The 20,430-nt window shown below is 42.3% G+C and overlaps 1 protein-coding gene across 2 annotated transcripts in view; it reads left to right on the top strand.

Moving 5' to 3' along the window:
* Nucleotides 1-20,430, top strand: part of ELL2 (elongation factor for RNA polymerase II 2) — a 153,258-nt gene that overhangs the window by 70,259 nt on the left and 62,569 nt on the right. For both annotated transcript variants that reach the window (XM_030193405.1, XM_030193406.1), the window contains exon 5: nt 15,951-16,207. In XM_030193405.1, coding sequence (XP_030049265.1) covers nt 15,951-16,207 — 257 coding nt within the window. The remainder of the gene's footprint in view (nt 1-15,950; nt 16,208-20,430) is intronic.

Here is a 20,430-nt window from a genome sequence, read left to right as displayed (position 1 = left end):
ACAAACACAATATATGCTATGAATGCCTGGGAATAGATTAGTGTGAAAGTTTTGCTTACACCAGTAGTTCCCAAACCTGGTCCTGGAGGCACCCCAGCCAGTCAGGTTTTCAGGATACCCACAATGAATATTCATGAGAGAGATTTACATGCATTGCCTCCACTGCATTTAAATCTATCTCATGAATATTCATTGTGGATATCCTGAAAACCTGACTGGCTGGGGTGCCTCCAGGACCAGGTTTGGGAACCACTGGCTTACACTGTGGCCAAATCACAGTACCACTGCTTTAAAATGGAGGCACCTAGGATAGTTGAGGTGAGAAACTCTCCGTCTAAAAAGAGGCCAGTAACCTGAAGTGACTGTTGTATTCAGGGATAAGGGACATCATCCCTCCAGAGTGTTTACTCTTGCAAATCTTCATGTCAACTGCAAAAAGGCAACGTTGCTCACAACTGTATTAAATAGAATTGGCCACAATACCGATCCTTGGGGCATTCCACCACTCACCTTCATTTCCTCCTAGCAGATTTCATTTACTACCCTCGGTCACCTGTCAGTCAACCAGTTTCCAATGCATTTCACCACTGGTTTGTAACTTAACCCTATTCAGTTTATTTATGAGCCACTTGTGAGGACCTATATCAAAGGTTTTGCTGAAATCCAAGTATACTTCATCAGGCACATATCCTTGATGCAGTTCTATGGTCTCTCAGACTAACCAATCAGATTCATTTGGCGTGATTTTCCTTTGGTCTCCAATCTTTTGTAATCTGTTAAATTATAGGAAGTTCACTATCTTTAGGCTTTCCCACTTCTGTCACCATTTTTGTGAAGAGGGATCACATTTCAGTCTTCAATTCTACAGAACCTTTTCCATCTCCAAGGATGGATTAAATTTTTGATGAGCCATCAGGATCTCTGAGCTCCCTCAGTATCCTGGTATGTATCCTATTCAGTTCATGTAGTTCATAAACAGTGTTCCCATATATCCTTACCAGCCAACCTCAGTCGTCCTCCAGGATTTTCTTCCATGAACATAGAACAGAAGTATTTGTTTAGCATGTCTGCTTCTCCCTCCCCCCCCTCCCCTTTCCTCCCAGGTAGCAGGTATCAAACTTTATCTTAGTTTCATTTCTGGCCTTTTTTTCCCCCCAACATATCTGAAATATGTCCTGTCACTTCTTTACATATCTAACCATTTTTAATTCTACCTGTATTTTTGCTAGCTGTATTTCTTTTCTTTTAAGTGTCGGCCAGTAATCTTTTCTGTTTCTCTTCTTCCATACTTTATTTCTTGAAAGCCTCCTCTTTTGCCTTTTTTTTTTTTTTTTTTCAGCTATTTGTAGAACCATATCTATTTCTTTTCTATTGCTTTTGTTTTACTTTTCTAAAGATCTGTTGCTGTATTTATACCTTCTTTCAGCTTCAATCACTGTCCTTCCACTCATGTCTACCCAGCCCATCGGCTCCTTCAATTAGTCCCCCATTTTACTAAAGCCAACATGTTTGAAATATAGTACTTTTGAGCTATGTCTGCATTCTGTTTTAGCTCTTGTATCAAACCATATCATGATATCACTGTTACTCAGGTGGGCACCTATCTGGAGGTTAAACATGTTCTCCATTTGTATTTACTAAATCCAGTGTCATCCCTTCCCTTGTGGACTCCATTATTTGAGTGGAACACTTGGACAAGCATTCACGATCTTTCTACTTTCTGATTCTGCGGATGAGACGTTACAATCTACATTTACCAAGTTGAAATCTCCTCCCAGCACTTCCCCTTTTCATTTGCAGCTTTTGGATATCTACAATCAGATTTATACAGCTTCTCCATTTGTGTTGGAGGTCTGTAGACCACACCTGTATGGAAAGTGATTCTGTCTTATCTTTCCAGAAGGATCCATATTGCTTTGTTTTCCCCAGCTCTTCTGCATTTCATCCATTTTAATATACTACTACTACTATTTAGCATTTCTATAGCGCTACAAGGCATACGCAGCGCTGCACAAACATAGAAGAAAGACAGTCCCTGCTCAAAGAGCTTACAATCTAATAGACAAAAAACAAATAAAGTAATCAAATCAATTAATGTGAACGGGAAGGAAGAGAGGAGGGTAGGTGGAGGCGAGTGGTTACAAGTGGTTACGAGTCAAAAGCAATGTTAAAGAGGTGGGCTTTCAGTCTAGCTTTAAAGGTGGCCAAGGATGGGGCAAGACGTAGGGGCTCAGGAAGTTTATTCCAGGCGTAGGGTGCAGCGAGACAGAAGGCGCGAAGTCTGGAGTTGGCAGTAGTGGAGAAGGGAACAGATAAGAAGGATTTATCCATGGAGCGGAGTGCACGGGAAGGGGTGTAGGGAAGGACGAGTGTGGAGAGATACTGGGGAGCAGCAGAGTGAATACATTTATAGGTTAGTAGAAGAAGTTTGAACAGGATGCGAAAACGGATAGGGAGCCAGTGAAGGGTCTTGAGGAGAGGGGTAGTATGAGTAAAGCGACCCTGGCGGAAGATGAGACGGGCAGCAGAGTTTTGAACCGATTTGAGAGGGGAGAGGTGACTAAGTGGGAGGCCAGCAAGAAGCAGATTGCAGTAGTCTAAACGAGAGGTGACAAGGGTGTGGATGAGGGTTTTGGTAGAGTGCTCGGAAAGAAAGGGGCGGATTTTACGGATGTTGTAAAGAAAGAAACGACAGGTCTTGGCGGTCTGCTGGATATGAGCAGAGAAGGAGAGAGAAGAGTCAAAGATGACCCCAAGGTTTCGAGCTGAGGAGACAGGGAGAATGAGAGAGCCATCAACAGAAATAGAAAACGGGGGGAGCGGGGAGGTGGGTTTGGGGGGGGAAATGAGAAGCTCGGTTTTGGTCATATTTAATTTCAGGTGGCGTTGAGACATCCAGGCAGCCATGTCAGACAAGCATATAAATGGCAAGAGGCGTACTCACTCGCAAATGCGCAGTAGAGACCCTCTCTGTCCCGCCCCCGCGTCAATACGTGATGACGGGGGCGTGACAGAGAGGGAACCTGCGCACCTGCGAGTGAGGGAACCGCCGTCGCCACCGCTGCCCCCCCCAGGGTTGCTGCTACCGCTCCCCCCACCCACCCGGAGTTGCCGCCGCAACCCACTCTCCACCCGGCCCGGGTACCTGGCTTCACTATTCAAACCGCCGGAACGCAGCACACAGCTCATCTGAACTGCCGTTGGCCTTCTTTACCTGCCTGTGTCCCGCCCTCGCCGACGTTACGTCACACGAGGGCGGAACACACGCAGAGAAGAAGGAAGGCCGACGGCAGCTCAGATGAGCTGTGTGCTGTGTTCCGGCGGTTTGAATAGTGAAGCCAGGTACCCGTTCCGGGTGGAGGGGACTCCGGGGGGGGGGGGGGGGGCCTTTCAACCCCCCCCCCCCCCCCCTTCCTTTACTAGCCTGTTTTTACGGGCTGAACGGCTAGTTTTTCATATATAGAGCCACTCCTCCACCCCTTCATACCTTCCTAAAAGGATTATAGACCTGTGTGGTTGTTCCATTCAAGGCGATCATTGAACCATGTTTCTGATAGCAACAATATCCAAGTCTGCCTCAGACATTCACAAATCCTGAGTCTTATTACTTAGACTGCAAGCATTTGTGCTCATCACTTTCCAGCTATGTTATTGTTGGCACTCATCTGTATAGTGTGTTGCCTAGTTTCTCCTTATACTTTATTGCTGATGAGTTGCTAAGATGGCTTTTTATATTGGCTTTTCCTATTGCTGTCGCATTTTTGCTTGAGCTGCTGGGGGTGACATCCTGTATGCCCTTGCTTCCATTTGTCACCTCTATCCTCTAGTTTAAATACCTAGAAACATACTGTCTAAATTTCTCACCAAGGATCCTCTCTCCTGGCACAGATGTAGCTATCTTTATAGTATAGCCTTTTGTTTATCTATTATCTTCCTACACATTAAAACCTTGACAACACCAGGCTTTGAGCCCTTTCAATAGGTAAGTAGTACTTGTTTATTTTCTCAGAATCTGCCTTTGCAAATCAAGCAGCGGAAGCAGTGGCCCGTCTCATCCCTCTGGGCAAAGTTACATATGCCCTCCAAATATCTAGCTTTCCCAACCTTGAATCTGCTCATGGCAGTTCAGTACAGGCTCAGCCATAGCTAAGTCTGTAATTAAAGAGGAACCCAGTTTCAATTAGTTAAAGAGATATAGTTTATTAGTATTAATTAGCATTGATACATTACCCAATAATGAGGATATCAGCAATTCAGTCAATCATACAGTGGAACAGAATCACACGACACATCAGCTCTCAGTGGTACTCTCTCTCTCCTCCATCAGCATCTGCCTCTGTATCTGCGTCTGTCTCTCTCTCTCTCCTTCTGCGTCTTACACTTCTCGGGGTGCTTCCTTTATACTGTCTCAACCCAATGGATTCCAATGGGATCCAGCTTTGTCAGCAGAACTTGCTATCCCTTATCAGTTGATAAGGAACCGATAAGGGTGACTTCATTAGGTCCCAGGTTCCAACTATACACACAAGGGGTGCAAAGCACAGGTGGCGAGATGACTTCATCGGTCATTCTGCTCTTCTCAGCTATTCTCAGCTCCCCCTCCCTCTGAGTACTCTCTAACTACGTACATCTACCCCCTTATCTACTTTCATTAGCCCAAAACATCTTTCATGACTCTTCACTGATGCCAGTCCCAGGCATATTTATAAGAGCAAAAGACCCCCTCCCGTGCCAGCTCCCTGAGAACTCAGTTCAGCTTGTGCTGCAGAAAAATGTATTTTGTATCAGAGATGACTTTGGATTTTTAAGAGAAGCCCAGCTCTTATTATGAGCCATTTGCTTGTAGAGGCCTAGCCCTTTAGCCTGAGCCATTGACCTGTATTTTACTGAGAGCAAGGACGGCCATATATATACATACTGCAGGAAAATCTACAGTCCATACCCAAATATTTTAGCCCCTTCCCTAGTCACATGGACTTGAAGAACATTCTCATTGAGGAGAACAAATGAAACTGTCTAAACAAAAAAAAAAAAAAATCTAATTTTTATGTTGAGCTCTGCAGAAGTATGTATTGAGTTGGTTTCTCATAACTGACATGCAGGCTCTGTAGAATTTCAAGACACTTATGGCGTGTATTCTGTAAAGTCTACCATAAAATCATATGTAAGCCAGTCTCATAAGTTGAGGGCAGTTTTGGCACTAAAAATGGCCAAAAATACTGTTGTCTGTAAATCAGCCAAAAACGAAGGAAAGACTGAAATTCTTGTGGTACAAGACACCAGCACAATTGGGTGATAACACCGTATGTTGAAATTTGATAAATACAACTTGTGTAACCTGTACTTTGAGCTAATAGAGGTTGTAATTTCCTCTTGTTTCAGCAATAACCAGTGTTAACATTTCAGTGCAAATCGTACTACCATTTTGGTTTGATTAGCTTTGCACTAACTAACGAATACATCTCCACACTACTTGCCCTCCCATGAAACCTATCTTCTCAAGGTCCAGAAGAGATGAAACTGAGTACAGTTACAATACACTAGACATTTAGAAGAGATGAAACTGAATACAGTTACAATACACTAGACATTTAAGACCCTACATCAAGACTGGGTAATATAATAACCAAGCACATGATAGCAGTACATTAATAATTACCGATAGGCAAAAATGCTAGGCCTCTACTATTCTACCATACTTTACAATTTTTATGTTTCAATCTTAATATAAATTAGTCATTAGAATCCTTCAAAATTGTCTGAATCACAAAATAGTGGAAATACATTTGACATCCACATAAATTGTCGTGGCCCCCCCCCCCCCCCCCCCCCCGTCCAACATGTCTCCTCCACCTCGGGGTCCATCATTGTTCCCTCTGATTCATGCTCCTTCTGTGCCCTGTTCCTTCTCTGTCCTCCCTCCCCCCTCCCCATTTGTACCTTCAAATTTGTCTTCTAGAGAGTAGCAGTAGTGCAGTGATATACCTAGGTAGCCTATGACCTGCTCCAGAGCCCTCTGACTCATCCCGCCTGTAAGGAAAAGAAGTTGAGTCGGAGCAGGATGGATCATGAAGTGCTCCAGAACAGCCTAAGTGTATTGCTATAGTGCTGCTCTCTAGGAAACAAGCTTGAAGGTACATGGGATGGCGGGGGGAGATATTCTGGATCGTGCTGCTGACGAAGAAGGGGACAGTTAATAGCCACTATGGAGAATGATCCACAGATAAGACAACCCTGGTTTTATTTAAGGGATTATGAAGTCAAAATTTCTCAACTAATATAGTATATTTTGCATGACGTTTCATATTTTTCCTCCTTGAAATGCTTATCTGCAGTATTATAAGACAAAGGAAAGTGGACAGATACTGGGTTTTCTGCTATTTTGTGCAACTATGATGCAAATCCAGATTTAGGCAAAAGATAACGTAGGCAACTGCCTCATTACCAGATCTTTATAGGTACCAGATTGCTGTGCTGCTCTTCCACCTTCCTGGACACCATCTGCTGTCTTCCAGAGCGACTGTATGAACAGCAGCAGTAGCTGTAACAATTTTTGCAGAAGGTTAGTGTATGACTTCAGCTGGTGCAGTCACTCTGCAGAAGCCCTGTGCCTTGTACAGATCATAGTAACAGGACATCCATGCACATAAGGGTATAGCTGTTGCAGGACCCGGTATTGACCTTTCTGTAAGTCATAGATGATGTGTGAAGTGATACCTGAGACCATTGTATTTTCTCTGAAGACAAGCAGGCCATATTCTCACGTGTGAGTGACATCATCCACATCACCTGGTTCGGAGCTTAAACAACTAAAAATAGCTTTCTTGAGCATGTGCAACATCCCCCACCGTACATATACGAGTGCCTTCCCACACACCACGAGAGTGCAGGACCATCAGTCTTTTTTTCTTATCCTCAGTGAGGAAAAAACACGATTGTCCTACGCTCCTAACAGCATCTGGTACGTAAGCTGTCTTTTTTGGGGGATTATATGCCTTCTCTTCATGGTTTTTATGCCCTGGGCCTGAAGGAATAAAGGTGATTGCATAACATCACAGACCAATTATGTGTGTTGGTGAAAAGAGTATAAGGGGGAGAGGTAAGGGACTTGTCAAATCTAACCCAATGCAATTGAGTAAAAGGGTTTATCCAGAAATGAAGCGCTTTCAGACAGGAATACCAGTAATACCATTGTAAATTTGGTAGGCCTAGACTGCCTAACTGGGGCTAAAAAGATGAGATTTGACCAGTGGGTCTCTTATTATACCAAGTATAATGTATGTTAATTTCACAAACAAGTTCCTAGGGATGGAGATCAGTATGCTCATAAAGCATTTTAGGGAATATGAAGATTTTAAATATATTCTCCCTAGCCACAAGAAGTAGTAGGGTTTTGAGTAGAAAGATCTTCCTGATGTAAGGAGTACAGGAGCGGTAGATAATTAAGATCATATAGATGATTTAGGTGATTGAAACAATTATGTCTAGGTATCGAAAGTGGGAGATCCACTTCAGACCATAAGGTAGGAAAACTGTGATTCAATCTTGAGTGTGGGTTACAAGGCATGATGACAGATTTAGTGAAACCAAACATAGAACCAAATTCTGCTGTAGTGGAGAAAGTTATGGATTTGGAAAGTCACTCAGAAAAAGCAACGAGTCATCAACTTTAGAGAATGACACGGGGATGGAGTCAGAGCCTGCGGGGTTTGTTCCCTTGTCATTTTCTACTTTGAAGCTTGTTAATGAACTTGACTGTTATTTATGTTTGAGTAATGCAGAAAATATTTTGATTTTTTTTTTTTTTTTGAAAAACAAGCAAACTTGCTGGCCATAACTAGCAAAATTTGCCTGGGGGATTCTGCATTTTACTGCTGCCAGCACATCTAAGAAATCTTCTATTGCAGGAAGGATTATGGAAGACAGGAGAGCTAGACTGAATTCTGAGATTATTGATGACTTATTCATCCACAGATTTAAAAATCATAATGGTGCTTTATAGTGCATTGTATTTTGTACCCCTGGACATTTTAACAGGGTGGATTATGATTCCTTGGGGTAGTAGAAATCTCTACACTGTCTTTATTTTAACACAGCGCAGCTGCCAGGAAAGTTTCAGAGATTTATTAACACCCTCGGAGAGCTTTTAGTCATATTCATATAATAGATTATATGTTCAGTCTCAAGCTGTTTGACTTGTAACATTTCCTGGAAAGTGTTAGTGCATTTATAATCAGTATCAAGAGCAGTTAGTGAGGCATGAAGGTCATCCAATTGGACTACACATCTCCTAAGGAGGCTGTAGCTGTACCTCACCACGAGGTACTCAAGGAATTCCTCATGGAGAGTGCGCTCTCAGTCCCTGTCATGCCCAACAAGATGACACCTAGTATCGGCTCCACAGTGCACCTGATTTTGATAGGCTTCAGTTGCCTCATTTCCATGGTGCTGGAATCCGCTCTCAAAAGAGCCAGGAGTTCCAGTGACTATGCCTTAGCGCCACCAGGCAGAGAAGCTAGAACCATGGATTCTTTTGGGAGGAAGATGTACCAGGCTTCAATGCTCATTTCTCATATGCAGTCTTACCAGCTCTTCATGAGCATCTACTTGCGAAACTCGATGTGACAGCTGTCGGACTTGGTTGAGATGCTCCCTCTGGAGCAGGCCAAGCCTTTTTACCACTTGGTCAAGCAGCAAAAAGCACTTTTGATGTGGCACCCAGGATATCTGCTCAAAGTATAGCAGTGCACAAACTCTCATTTTCTGCATGTTTCTGACTTGGAGCATTCTGTTTAGCAGAGGTTGGTGGATGCCCCTTGCTGGGGGATAACCATTTTGGAGAGAAGGTTAAGAGATCGCTGATCAAATCAAAAAACAAACTGATATATCTCTCCTGCCAGGCACCTTCTGCATCAACCTCCTCAGCTAGGAGGATTTTTGGCAAGCCAAGGAGTTCCTATTATCCTAGGTGTAGGTACAATTCTTTGCCACGCCAGCCTACTCAAGCTCAACCCCAGCGGTGCTCATTCATGTCAACAGCATGCACCTAAGGCCCCTGCTGCTGCCCAGGCAAAGCAAGGCACAAACGTTTGACTGGCTCCAGTAGAGCATAGCCACAGTAAAAGTGTGCATTCCTGATGACTTGCCGGTCGGATGGAAGCTAAACTTTTTTCACCATAGGTGGCCTCTTATAACCTTTGACCAGTGGGTTCTTCAAATAGTCTCTGATATGCCTTCAATTGGCATCTCAAACCTCCAAATTGCCTACCGAGAGATCATTCAGCTCTCTGCACAGGCAGGTACTTGCAGAGGAACTCTCCATCCTTCTGACGACCCATGTGATCGAACCCATTCCACCAGATGAAGAAGGACAAATTGGGGGGGGGGGGGGGGGCGGGAGAATGCGCCCCATCCTAGACCTAAGCGCCCTGAACAAATTCCTAGTCCAAGAAAAGTTCACAATGGTTTCCCTGGGCACCCTTCTCCCAATGATTTAGGAAAATGATTGTCTCTGTACTTAAAGGATACATATACTCGCATCACGATACTTCCAGCTCACCGGAAGTATCCTCAATTTTGGCTGCAAACACATCACGCTCATTACTGCATGTTGCCTTTTGGCCTCATCGGTTCCCAGGGTCGTCACCAAATGTCTAGTGGTAGTTGCAGCATCGCTACACAGACTGGGAATCCGTGTTCCCATATCTCGACGATTGGCTGGTGAACAGCACCTCAGAGGAGGGTGTTCTGGAGTCCATGCGGATGACTATTCGGGTTCTTGAACTACGTAGGGTTTGTTTTATACTGCCCCAAGTTCCATCTCCACCCTGTCCAGTGATTGGAGTTCACAGGAGCCCTGCTCGACATACAGAAGGTTTGAGCCTACCTCCCAGAGACGAGAGCGCACAACCTTGTGTCTCCTATGTCCAAGGTTTTTTCTTCTCAGGTCGCAGCTCAGCAGATGTTGAGATTGTCCTCCCAGGAAATGAATCTTCAGAGCAATCTCTTGGAGCTTTGGGCGATCTGGAACACTCTAAAGGTTTTCAGAGATCAGCTATCTCACCAAATTGTTCTCATTCAAACAGACAATCAGGTTGCTATGTATTATACCAACAGGGGTGCACCATATCTCGTCCTCTGTCAGACCATCCAGATGTGGCTTTGGGCTCACCAAAATGGCACATTCCTTCAAGCCACATCTGGAAGGCACAAACAATACTCTGGGTGATAGACTGGGCAGGATAATGCAATCGCATAAGTGGTCTCAATATGGGCATAACATACAAGACCTTCCAAACGTGGGGCATACCCCCCTCAATGGATCTTTTTGCCACTCAGATCAACCACAGGGTCTCACTTCTGTTCCAGTCTTCAGGCCCATGACTGACTAGTGTCAGATGCCTTCATCCTCAATTGGAAGACAGGTCTGCTGTATGCGTATCCTCCAATATCTCTAGTGGGAAAAACTTTGTTGAAACTCAAGCAAGATCGTGAAATCATGATTCTGATCGCGCTGTACTGGCCACGACAGATATGGTTCCCTCTTCTGAAATCATCCTCTGAAGAACCATGGAGATTGAAGTGTTTTCCAATCCTCATCATGCAGAATGAGGGATCACTTCTACATCCCAACCTCTAGGCTCTGGCTTTCGCAACTTGGGTGTTGAGAGAGCCTAGAATTTGCTTGCTTGGGTGTCGCCTAGGTCTTGCTGTCTTCCAGAAAAGATTCCACTAAGAAGTGTTAATTCTTTCAAATGGAGGAGGTTTGCTATCTTACTTGCCCTGCACAGACACTGCTTGAATACCTTCTACACATCAGAGTCTGGTCTCAAGACCAACTCCATAATGGTTCACCTTAGTGCAATTAGTGCTTACCAACGTGTAGAAGGTAAGCCCATCTCTGGACCGCCTCTAGTTGCTTCATGAGCAGTTTGCTTTTGTTAAAGCCCCCTGTAAAACCTCCACCAGTGTTATGGGATCTCAACATTGTTCTCATCCAACTGATGAAAGCTCCTTTTGAGCCACCGAATTCCTGCCATCTTAAGTACTTGACCTGGAAGGTCATTTTCTTGGTGGTTGTTACTTCAGCTCGTAGTCAGCTTCAGGCCTTAGTGGTGGATGCACCTTATACTAAGTTTCATAAACAGAGTAGAGTCCTTTGCACACGCCCTTAGTTCCTGTCGAGTGGTGTCTGAGTTCCATCAAAACCAGTTAATTGTCTTGCCAACCTTCTTTCCCTGACCTCAAGCCCATCCTAGTTGAAAGCAGCTTGCACACTTAGGAGGTGGGTGGGGTCCACTGGAGCACCAGGGCTAGAAGTAAGGGTTGGGGGTGAGCAATCTGGGGTCCACTGGACTGCTAGGGGCTGTGACAGCCTGTCTCCCTTTTCCTCCCATACTCGGCAGAACCTTAATGCCAGCTCCAAGCTTGCGTAGGGTTTGCTGCAGGAGGAGCACCCTTGTTTGGTACACTGCCCGCTGAGCACTGGGGAGGCCCTCATTAGCATGTATTTGTATGTTCAATGTGCCCAGAGCTGGTGAGCTCATTATTTCACATACACAACTGGCTCTGATCATTCGTCAACAGCAAATGGCTTGCGCTGGTCCGGTGCTAATGGCCTCTAGTGCTCACATTTGCCGCTGAGCATCGGGGTATGAACCTGTACTGGTGGCTCACTTGAGTGTATGAGTACAAGTATATTTCCATAGGGCCCAATATTGAGCTCTTTTGTGCCTCCTGTCATGTTCATTTGGAGCTCCCAATGTGTCAGTTCTGCCAAACTCTTCATCCATCTCTTAATTGAGGGGAACTGTTTCCTCTGCCCAGTGTTTAAAAATTGTGGGACAAATCAAGACCAGGTATACATTTGAAGTATCACATACCGTATGTAATGAGTTTATCTTGTTGGGCAGACTGGATGGACCGTATGGGTCTTTATCTGCTGTCATCTACTATGTTACTACATGTTCATATTCACTATTATCATTAATATAACCTGTTTTCTCCTACCCCTAAATTATCAGTGAAAACTAGGAGTCTCATCACCTAAGATAAGCACCTCATAGATCTGCTACATGCAGGGTGAAAGCACACTTCAGATAGTACCCAAAATTGCCATTCAATAAACTTATAAGCAGGGGCGTTCCACCAGCATATCACCATCTATTTCATATGTAACTCAAGCTGTGCTCACTACAAAATCTGCAACAGCACTTATGATCCTCTGCCTTTGGTATTAGATGATTTAAGAATGTATGCCCTATATACATGATAGAGAATGACACTGGGAAGGGTAACCGCGGGGATGGGATGGGGACAGAGCCCACAGGGATGGGGACAAACTTTGTCCCCGTATCATTTTCTAGTTGGAAGGGTAGAGGGTGGTGGTGGTGGGAAGGAGGGTTATTATAGCTGCTCATTATTTTCTTTTTGTGAGTTATAAACAGTTACACAGCAAATTGTTCCTTTTTATACTTTAATAAGATTTAAATATAAAATCATAAGTGTTCACGGCTTCTGCAGATGAGGACAGAGTCTGCGGGGACGGAGACGAGGCCGACGGGGACAAACTTTGTCCCCTTGTTGTTCTCTAATACATGATCACCAAGTTTGACACAAGGGCATGTTCCAGAAAGTTGGAAATTAGCATACAGTTGCCATAAAGTAAAGGCCATTCTCAGTCGGTCTCTTCCTTATTGGCCCATTGCAAATCTACCTTTTGTTTTGGGATTTGTTGAAAACGGTCTAAATCAAGTGACTCTTGATTATCCATCCTAACCAGACTGGATTGGCAGTTCTATAATGCACTGTTCAGGCTGGCGTATGGAGTTAACGCCAATCTGATTCTTCTATTGCTTGATTTCAGTCGTGTGGTTTGGTAGGCCATTCTGTACTTCTGATCATATACCTATGATGATAGGCCAGTATCTTAGTCCTTGATTGGCTTTTCAGAGCCAGCACTGCAGTAGTTTCATTTCATCTTTCAAACAGAATATATTTGGTTTCTTGGAAGACTCAACTATCTAGATCTTAGTTTTGCATGTGATTCCCAAATAGATCCCTTGGGGACACCAGTCTTATTAAATATCTTCATGGCTAGCGGTAAGCTTTTCATCATTGCAGACACTCATGTTAAATAAGATAAATCTCAATTCTGACAAGTCTAAAGTTCTCTTGTTTACCATGAATGAGCCATTAGCACAAGTATTGCCTATTAATTTAGCTGTGTCCTAGTTCCTGTTGCCATCTTTGAAAATTTGGAGGTTTATATGAGAGCAGCTAGAATTTCAGGCTGATTTTCTTTAGTCAGGCATACATTTTTGGTTTTTATTTTCAAATTATAGATATGACTGGTTAGACATCTATTCAGCAGGATGCACTATAGGTCTTGGTACACTCATTCATTGCCAGTCAGTTGTATTACTGTAAATGCCTTGCTTTTAAGGCTTGCAGTTGACATTTGGTGTCATAATTGTCCAAAATGTGGCAGTTAAACGTCTCTGTGGGGCAGTAAGATAACTCGTACCACTATATGTTCATTGGTTACCCATATCCTGCAGGATAATATACAAAATTTCTGTATTGGTTCATAAAATCCTCCATATTGGTTAGCCATTCCTTTATAAGTAGAAGATACCTTGTGTATCTTCACGAACATGGCATTCAGTATAATCGATTAGTAGTACCATCTTTTTGACAAATCAGACTAGATACTATCTGAAATAAACAGTTTCTGGCCCTATATACTAGAATGCTTTACCACAGTCTGCATTTAAAAATGTCACTTGATAAATTCAAGATGAGCCTTAAGTCCTATTGATTCACTGCTGGCTGGTTTTATCCACTGACTGTTTGAATTTGTCAGGTTATGCACATGCAGCTCCAGAAATCCTCTAGGCACAGCACTGCATTTCTCCTCTCGTGACTGCATTTCATTTTCCTAACTTTAGTTGGTATTTATCGTTGTAAGCTGCCTAGAGATCTCCAATGAGTGGGATATCAAAACATGATTAAACCTGAAGAAAATTTGGGTGCTATCTTAAGTGTGGCCTCTGTTTGCTTTTCTTTGTATTTCAAAACCTAGGTGGAATAATAGTCTCACAGAGTCTAAGATGAATGAACTGATTTTTAGGCAAATCAAATTTAAAACGTCGTATTCACAATGTTCTAGTTCCTCATGTTTTGAGGTGTGTAATGTTTTTTGAAAAGTCTTGCACAGTTTGAATAGCCCTGTAGTTAACCAAAATATTAGGGTAAAAATTATGCTTGATGTGGTTTACAAGGTTAATTCAAAGCTTGAATTTATTATGAATTCTGTGAAGTAGTGTTTAGAATCATGAGAATTTTCCCCCTCATAACCTGTGATCACATGCAGTTCATATCACCTTCAGTTGTCGGAGTTTGATGCAGTATGAAGCCCTGCTCTTCTGCTGTTAGCCAGTGATTTTGGAATTTCTTAAACTCAACAGGGTGAGGAGTTCAGGAGAAAAAGGAGGATAATGTACATCTGGGTCATGCAAGCACAACAGGGAGAAGCAATTGTGTGGCAAGAACCAAATTGTAGCAGTTGCCAGAGAACTGTAGTAAACCAGGGATTGTGACTGCACCTTCCCATGTGATGCTAGTTGTCTATTACACACTTGCATGTAAATTTTGATAGAATGTTTGCTAAAGGAAGCTAAATATAGAACATTGACTACTCCCCCCCCCCCCCCCCCTCAATTGCCCACTTCTTTTGCCTACAGTTGTATATTTAAAATGCAGAGGAATGCAGGTATCCCTTTGAGTACAAGGAAATATGTCTTAAATGATCTAAATGCGTACATGTGCTCTTGGGGAGAAAAATAGTTTGTACAGAGAAATGGCACGAGAAATCACAAGCCAACCCTTAAAAAAAAAAAAGCTGAACATGGACGCTTCAAACTGGTTACATGGTATTGAATCCAGTAACCTGTTTGTTCTGTGGTAGCTGAGCAGCTTTGCTGACTGTGTGGGGTGCTATCAAGTATCTTATAGTGCTCAGCTATTCTACTACTACTACTGCCTAACATTTCTAGAGCGCTACTAGGGTTACACAGCGTTGTACAGTTTAACAAAAAAGGACAGTCTCTGCTCAAAGGAGCTTACAATTCTGCCTGTAACTTTGGGTTCCACAGATATAGATGGAGAACATGTGGACCACATAGACTGTTTAATTCAAATTCTTTTATTTAATTTCATGTTTAATACTTTGGAGATTAAACACAAACCTGATTAAACTTCTTGTAAGCCTGTTAGACTTGTTGAACAGTAGTGAATGGCATCCTTGCAGTATATACTGCTAACAAAAGCTAGCATGGCTCATATTCCTGTTTTAATCTTATTAAAATACAATTTCACACATTCTATTGAATGTTTTTAATTGAGTACTCTTGAATGGGGAAATCTTGAAAACAACAAAAATAAAATTATGCTATATTCTAAAATTTAGGCACCGTATTATGTGCAGTTTCTTTACATGTTTAAGGAACTAGTTTTGAAAACAGCTCACACAGGTGCAAAGTCTACTTGTACATTTGAAAATGAAATTACCTGCATACCTTGCCTTTTGAAAATTGCACACAAGTGCAGTTGTCTATGAACTTTGCACTCCATGTAAGTTTAAATTTGGCTAGGAAATAGCACATGTGCCTTTGAAAATGCAGTGTGTGCTATATTTGAATCTTACCAAAGGCTTGCTCTCCCACCCATCCCCCAGGAATGCCTTCATTTAATGTGGTAAAGTATACACACTGGTATTTCTTCAGGTACTTCAAGTCTGGTTAAGGATAGGCAATTTTTCAAACAGTCCTATTACACAGGCAAACTGGTTCTGAAATTTGTCAGAAATTAAAAAAACAAACATATACACAATATGCTTATGGAAGCCAAATTGTTTCACTGAATTAAGATGGTTTTTGTGCTGAATGTAGGTAAAAGAGTGGCAATTCGGAAACCAGCACACAGTATTCCAGATGCTGTGCCTGAGAGGAAAAGGTCAACTCCCATTAACCCAGCAAATACAATACGAAAGGCACACTTGAATAATATTGCTCAGCGACCGTATAGGGACAGAGTGATTCACTTACTGGCACTGAAGCCCTACAAGAAGCCAGAGCTGCTTGCTCGCCTGCAGAAAGATGGTGTTAATCAAAAAGACAAGAACTCCCTTGGAGCTATCCTACAACAGGTGAGAGTCAGATCCAATCTTTCCTCTTTACCCCTCGTCGTATGCATTTTCTTTTTATGGTTATGGGTTGGAGTTATTGCTGTCTTAAAACTGGGTTTGGTACCAGACTTGCGTATAGTGCTTTGAATACTGTAATAAAAATGGTAGTGAAAGTTACATCTTCCAGCTCACAATGCACATGGAAAGAAAGCTATACCTAAAGGGTAGTATGTCCATTGACAAAGTAACTGAAAATTTAACAGACCAAATTATTTTTGGAGGAGGTGGGACAACAGGTGAAGTTTGGTAGAAAAAAAAATATTGATAACTAAAACACATCGATTAAGGAATTGCTTCTTTTAAACTGCTTCCCCTGTTTTTACTGTACCAGTCTCTCTCGCCCTCAGGAATTAATTCCATGAGCCATGCTATTCTCTCTCCATTTATCACATTGCTGCCACATACTTATCCCTGATGGGCTGGCTTAGTGATTCAAATGTGTATTTAATTTTCTTTGTAAATTCTATTAAGAAGCTTAAAGATTGGTTACTATCTATACTGCCAGTTAATGTTAAAGCATGGCAATATGTTGTTGGACTGTGACCCCCTATAGTTAAAATGTAGAATCCAACCTTTGGAATTTGACAGTGTTTGCTTCATTATGGTTTGATATAAAATTAAATGGTGGTGTGATATTCTTTTCAAACTAATAGTGTTTGGGTACTTCATTCAAACTAGCTGTCCAGGTCAGGCAGATAACATATGCAGAGGAGTTGAAAAGAATTCTATGTGCCATGCTCTGCATGTTTTCCCCAGTTGTATATGAATTAGTTTAACACTGCTTTATACCAGTGTTCATTGCATTATAACACTCCCTGTTTAACTGGTGATCAGCTGTACTTATTTCTAGCTCAAATCAGTTCATGGTATGAATTTTTGATAGAATATGAATTTGGACTTTTTTGCATTAGAGAGAGGTTATTAAACAGAACATTTTCTTTGTACAGTTTAGTACATTCCAAAAATGAACATTGTAGCATAAAGCCCTAGTGGCTGGTATTCCTGTTTGTCTTGCTAAAAAGCCACTTACAAAACAATAAACACAGCTAGTTAAAACATTAAATATTTTTACCACACTTGCATTCATCCTTTGTTTATCATTTCAAAGAAAATCTTGATGTTCAGGGGGGGCCAAGAATCAGTATCTTATAATACTCGGTTACTGACCTTCAGAATCCACTATCTACGTTTGGTGTCCGCTCTGCTCAGTTCTTTTGACTAAAATCCTGCACCCATGTTTCAAATCCTTGCTGACTACCTTCCAATCTAATTTTGCACTTGCGAAACAAGATTACTACATCTATTATGTTTCAATGTAATCAATACTATAGCCTAGTGACATGACAAACACACAATTATTCCTAATGTATTAAAATGTTATCTGACTATTATATTTTTGATTTTTTTTTCTTGAATGTAAGCCACCTTGATTCTGAGCTTGTTCGTGATCATATGGGATACAAGTGTCATAAACATACTACTATCTGCTCCAACCCTTGCTATCTACTTGCTATACTGAACTCTCTTCTCAGAAATAGGGGTATAGTGCACTAATTCACCACCAAAAACCTCGGCCCTTGTTGACAACAAGAGTAACTACTGCCCTCAAGATCTGATGGGTCATACCCCTCCTCAAATGATCTATTAATATGGGTCATAAATTAAATTGCATTTGGTCATATATCCTTGAACACTTGAATTGGTAGACAAGCCAACTGTAAAGCCCAAAACCTTTTTCCAGCTCTGGACATTACTGCTGTAAATTCCCACTCTCTAATTCCATAGCTACCAAATCCTAAGTCCGCAACATCTCTTCCTCATGTTCCACCTCCCCCAAAACAGCCCGTATATATTCCCTTTCCCATATCGCTACATTTTTTGGATATTTCAGAGACAACCATACATCACCTGGGACGCTTCCAGTCCACATAGTTTGATGCAAGAAAACCAGATATGATAAAAGCAGTGACTTACAAGAACATTACTTCTATACCGCAACCACCTTGTAAAGTTCTATGCGGTTTACATTAGAGACCAGGGATACTTGGGAAACTACAGTTACAAACATCTAATAACACAATTTAAATGAAAAAGTAATTCATAATAGTCCTTATAAAAACTTCTCAAATAGCCATGTTTTCAATGATTTCTGAAATAAGGCTAATAGAATACCTAATCATGGAAGGAAGCTCATCCCATAATTTAATACCTGAAAATAAAGGGGGACTGAAGAATTTGGGGGGGTCTTTACTAAAAGCAGCAGTAAACCCAATGCGGGCTTACTGCCCGCTAAACTGGAAGTACCGCCAGGCTACCACAACAGCCTGGCGGTAGTTCCCACCCCAAGTGCGTAACATTTCCGACTATAATAAAATGAGAAGAACGGTGGAAAAAAAAACTTAGGGGGACAACTGAGAGGGTAAAAATTGTACAACAGGCATGGACGCTGTTCAAAAATACCATCCTGGAGGCCCAGGCCAAACATATTCCACAAATTAGAAAAGAAAGACTGAACTCCAAAAGACAGCCGGCCTGGTTGAAAAGTGAGGTGAAGGAAGCTATTAGGGCTAAAAGAAATGCCTTCAGAAAATGGAAGAAGGAACTGTCTGAAAATAACAAGAAGCAGCATAAGGAGTGTCAAAGCAAATGCAAGGCGCAGATAAAGAAGGCCAAGAGGGATTACGAAAAAAATAGCATTAGAGGCAAAAAAGCATAGTAAAAAAATATTTTCGGTATATTAAAAGCAGGAAGCCGGCAAAAGAATCGGTTGGGCCGCTGGATGACAGAGGGGTAAAAGGGGCGATCAAGGAAGACAGACGTAGGGGAGAGATTGAATGAATTCTTTGCTTCGGTCTTCACCGAGGAAGATTTGGGTGGGATACCGGTGTCGGAAATGATATTTCAAGTGGACGAGTTAGAGAAACTTACTGACTTTACGGTAAACCTGGAGGACGTAATGGGGCAGTTCAGCAAACTGAAGAGTAGCAAATCTCCTGGACCGGATGGTATTCATCCTAGAGTACTGATAGAACTGAAAAATGAACTTGCGGAGCTACTGCTAGTGATATGCAATTTATCCTTAAAATAGAGCGTGGTACCGGAAGATTGGAGGGTGGCCAATGTAACGCCCATTTTTAAAAAAGGTTCCAGGGGAGATCCGGGAAATTATAGACCGGTGAGTCTGACGTCGGTGCCGGGGAAAATGGTAGAAGCTATTATTAAAAACAAAATTACAGAGCACATCTGAGGACATGGATTACTGAGACCGAGTCAGCACGGCTTTTGTGTGGGGAAATCTTGCCTGACCAATTTACTTCAGTTCTTTGAAGGAGTAAACAAACATGTGGACAAAGGGGAGCCGGTTGATATTGTGTATCTGGATTTTCAAAAGGCGTTAGACAAGGTACCTCATGAAAGGCTACAGAGGAAATTGGAGGGTCATGGGATAGGAGGAAAAGTCCTATTGTGGATTAAAAACTGGTTGAAGGATAGGAAACAGAGTGGGGTTAAATGGGCAGTATTCACAATGGAGAAGGGTAGTTAGTGGGATTCCTCAGGGGTCTGTGCTAGGACTGCTGCTTTTTAATATATTTATAAATGATTTAGAGATGGGAGTAACTAGCGAGGTAATTAAATTTGCTGATGACACAAAATTATTCAAAGTCGTTAACTTGCGACAGGATTGTGAAAAATTACAGAAGGACCTTACGAGACTGGGAGACTGGGCGGCTAAATGGCAGATGACGTTTAATGTGAGCAAGTGCAAGGTGATGCATGTGGGAAAAAAGAACCCGAATTATAGGTACGTCATGCAAGGTTCCACGTTAGGAGTTACGGACCAAGAAAGGGATCTGGGTGTCGTCGTCGATAATACACTGAAACCTTCTGCTCAGTGTGCTGCTGCAGCTCGGAGAGCGAATAGAATGTTGGGTATTATTAGAAAAGGTATGGAAAACAGGTGTGAGGATGTTATAATGCCGTTATATCGCTCCATGGTGCGACCGCACCTTGAGTATTGTGTTCAATTCTGGTCACCGCATCTCAAGAAAGATATAGTGGAATTGGAAAAGGTGCAGCGAAGGGCGACTAAAATGATAGCGGGGATGGGACTTCCCTATGAAGAAAGACTAAGGAGGCTAGGGCTTTTCAGCCTGGAGAAGAGACGGCTGAGGGAAGACATGATA

Source organism: Microcaecilia unicolor, chromosome 2 (genome assembly GCF_901765095.1).
Source record: "Microcaecilia unicolor chromosome 2, aMicUni1.1, whole genome shotgun sequence".
NCBI lineage: Eukaryota > Metazoa > Chordata > Amphibia > Gymnophiona > Siphonopidae > Microcaecilia > Microcaecilia unicolor.
This window is presented reverse-complemented; position numbering and strand designations above follow the sequence as displayed.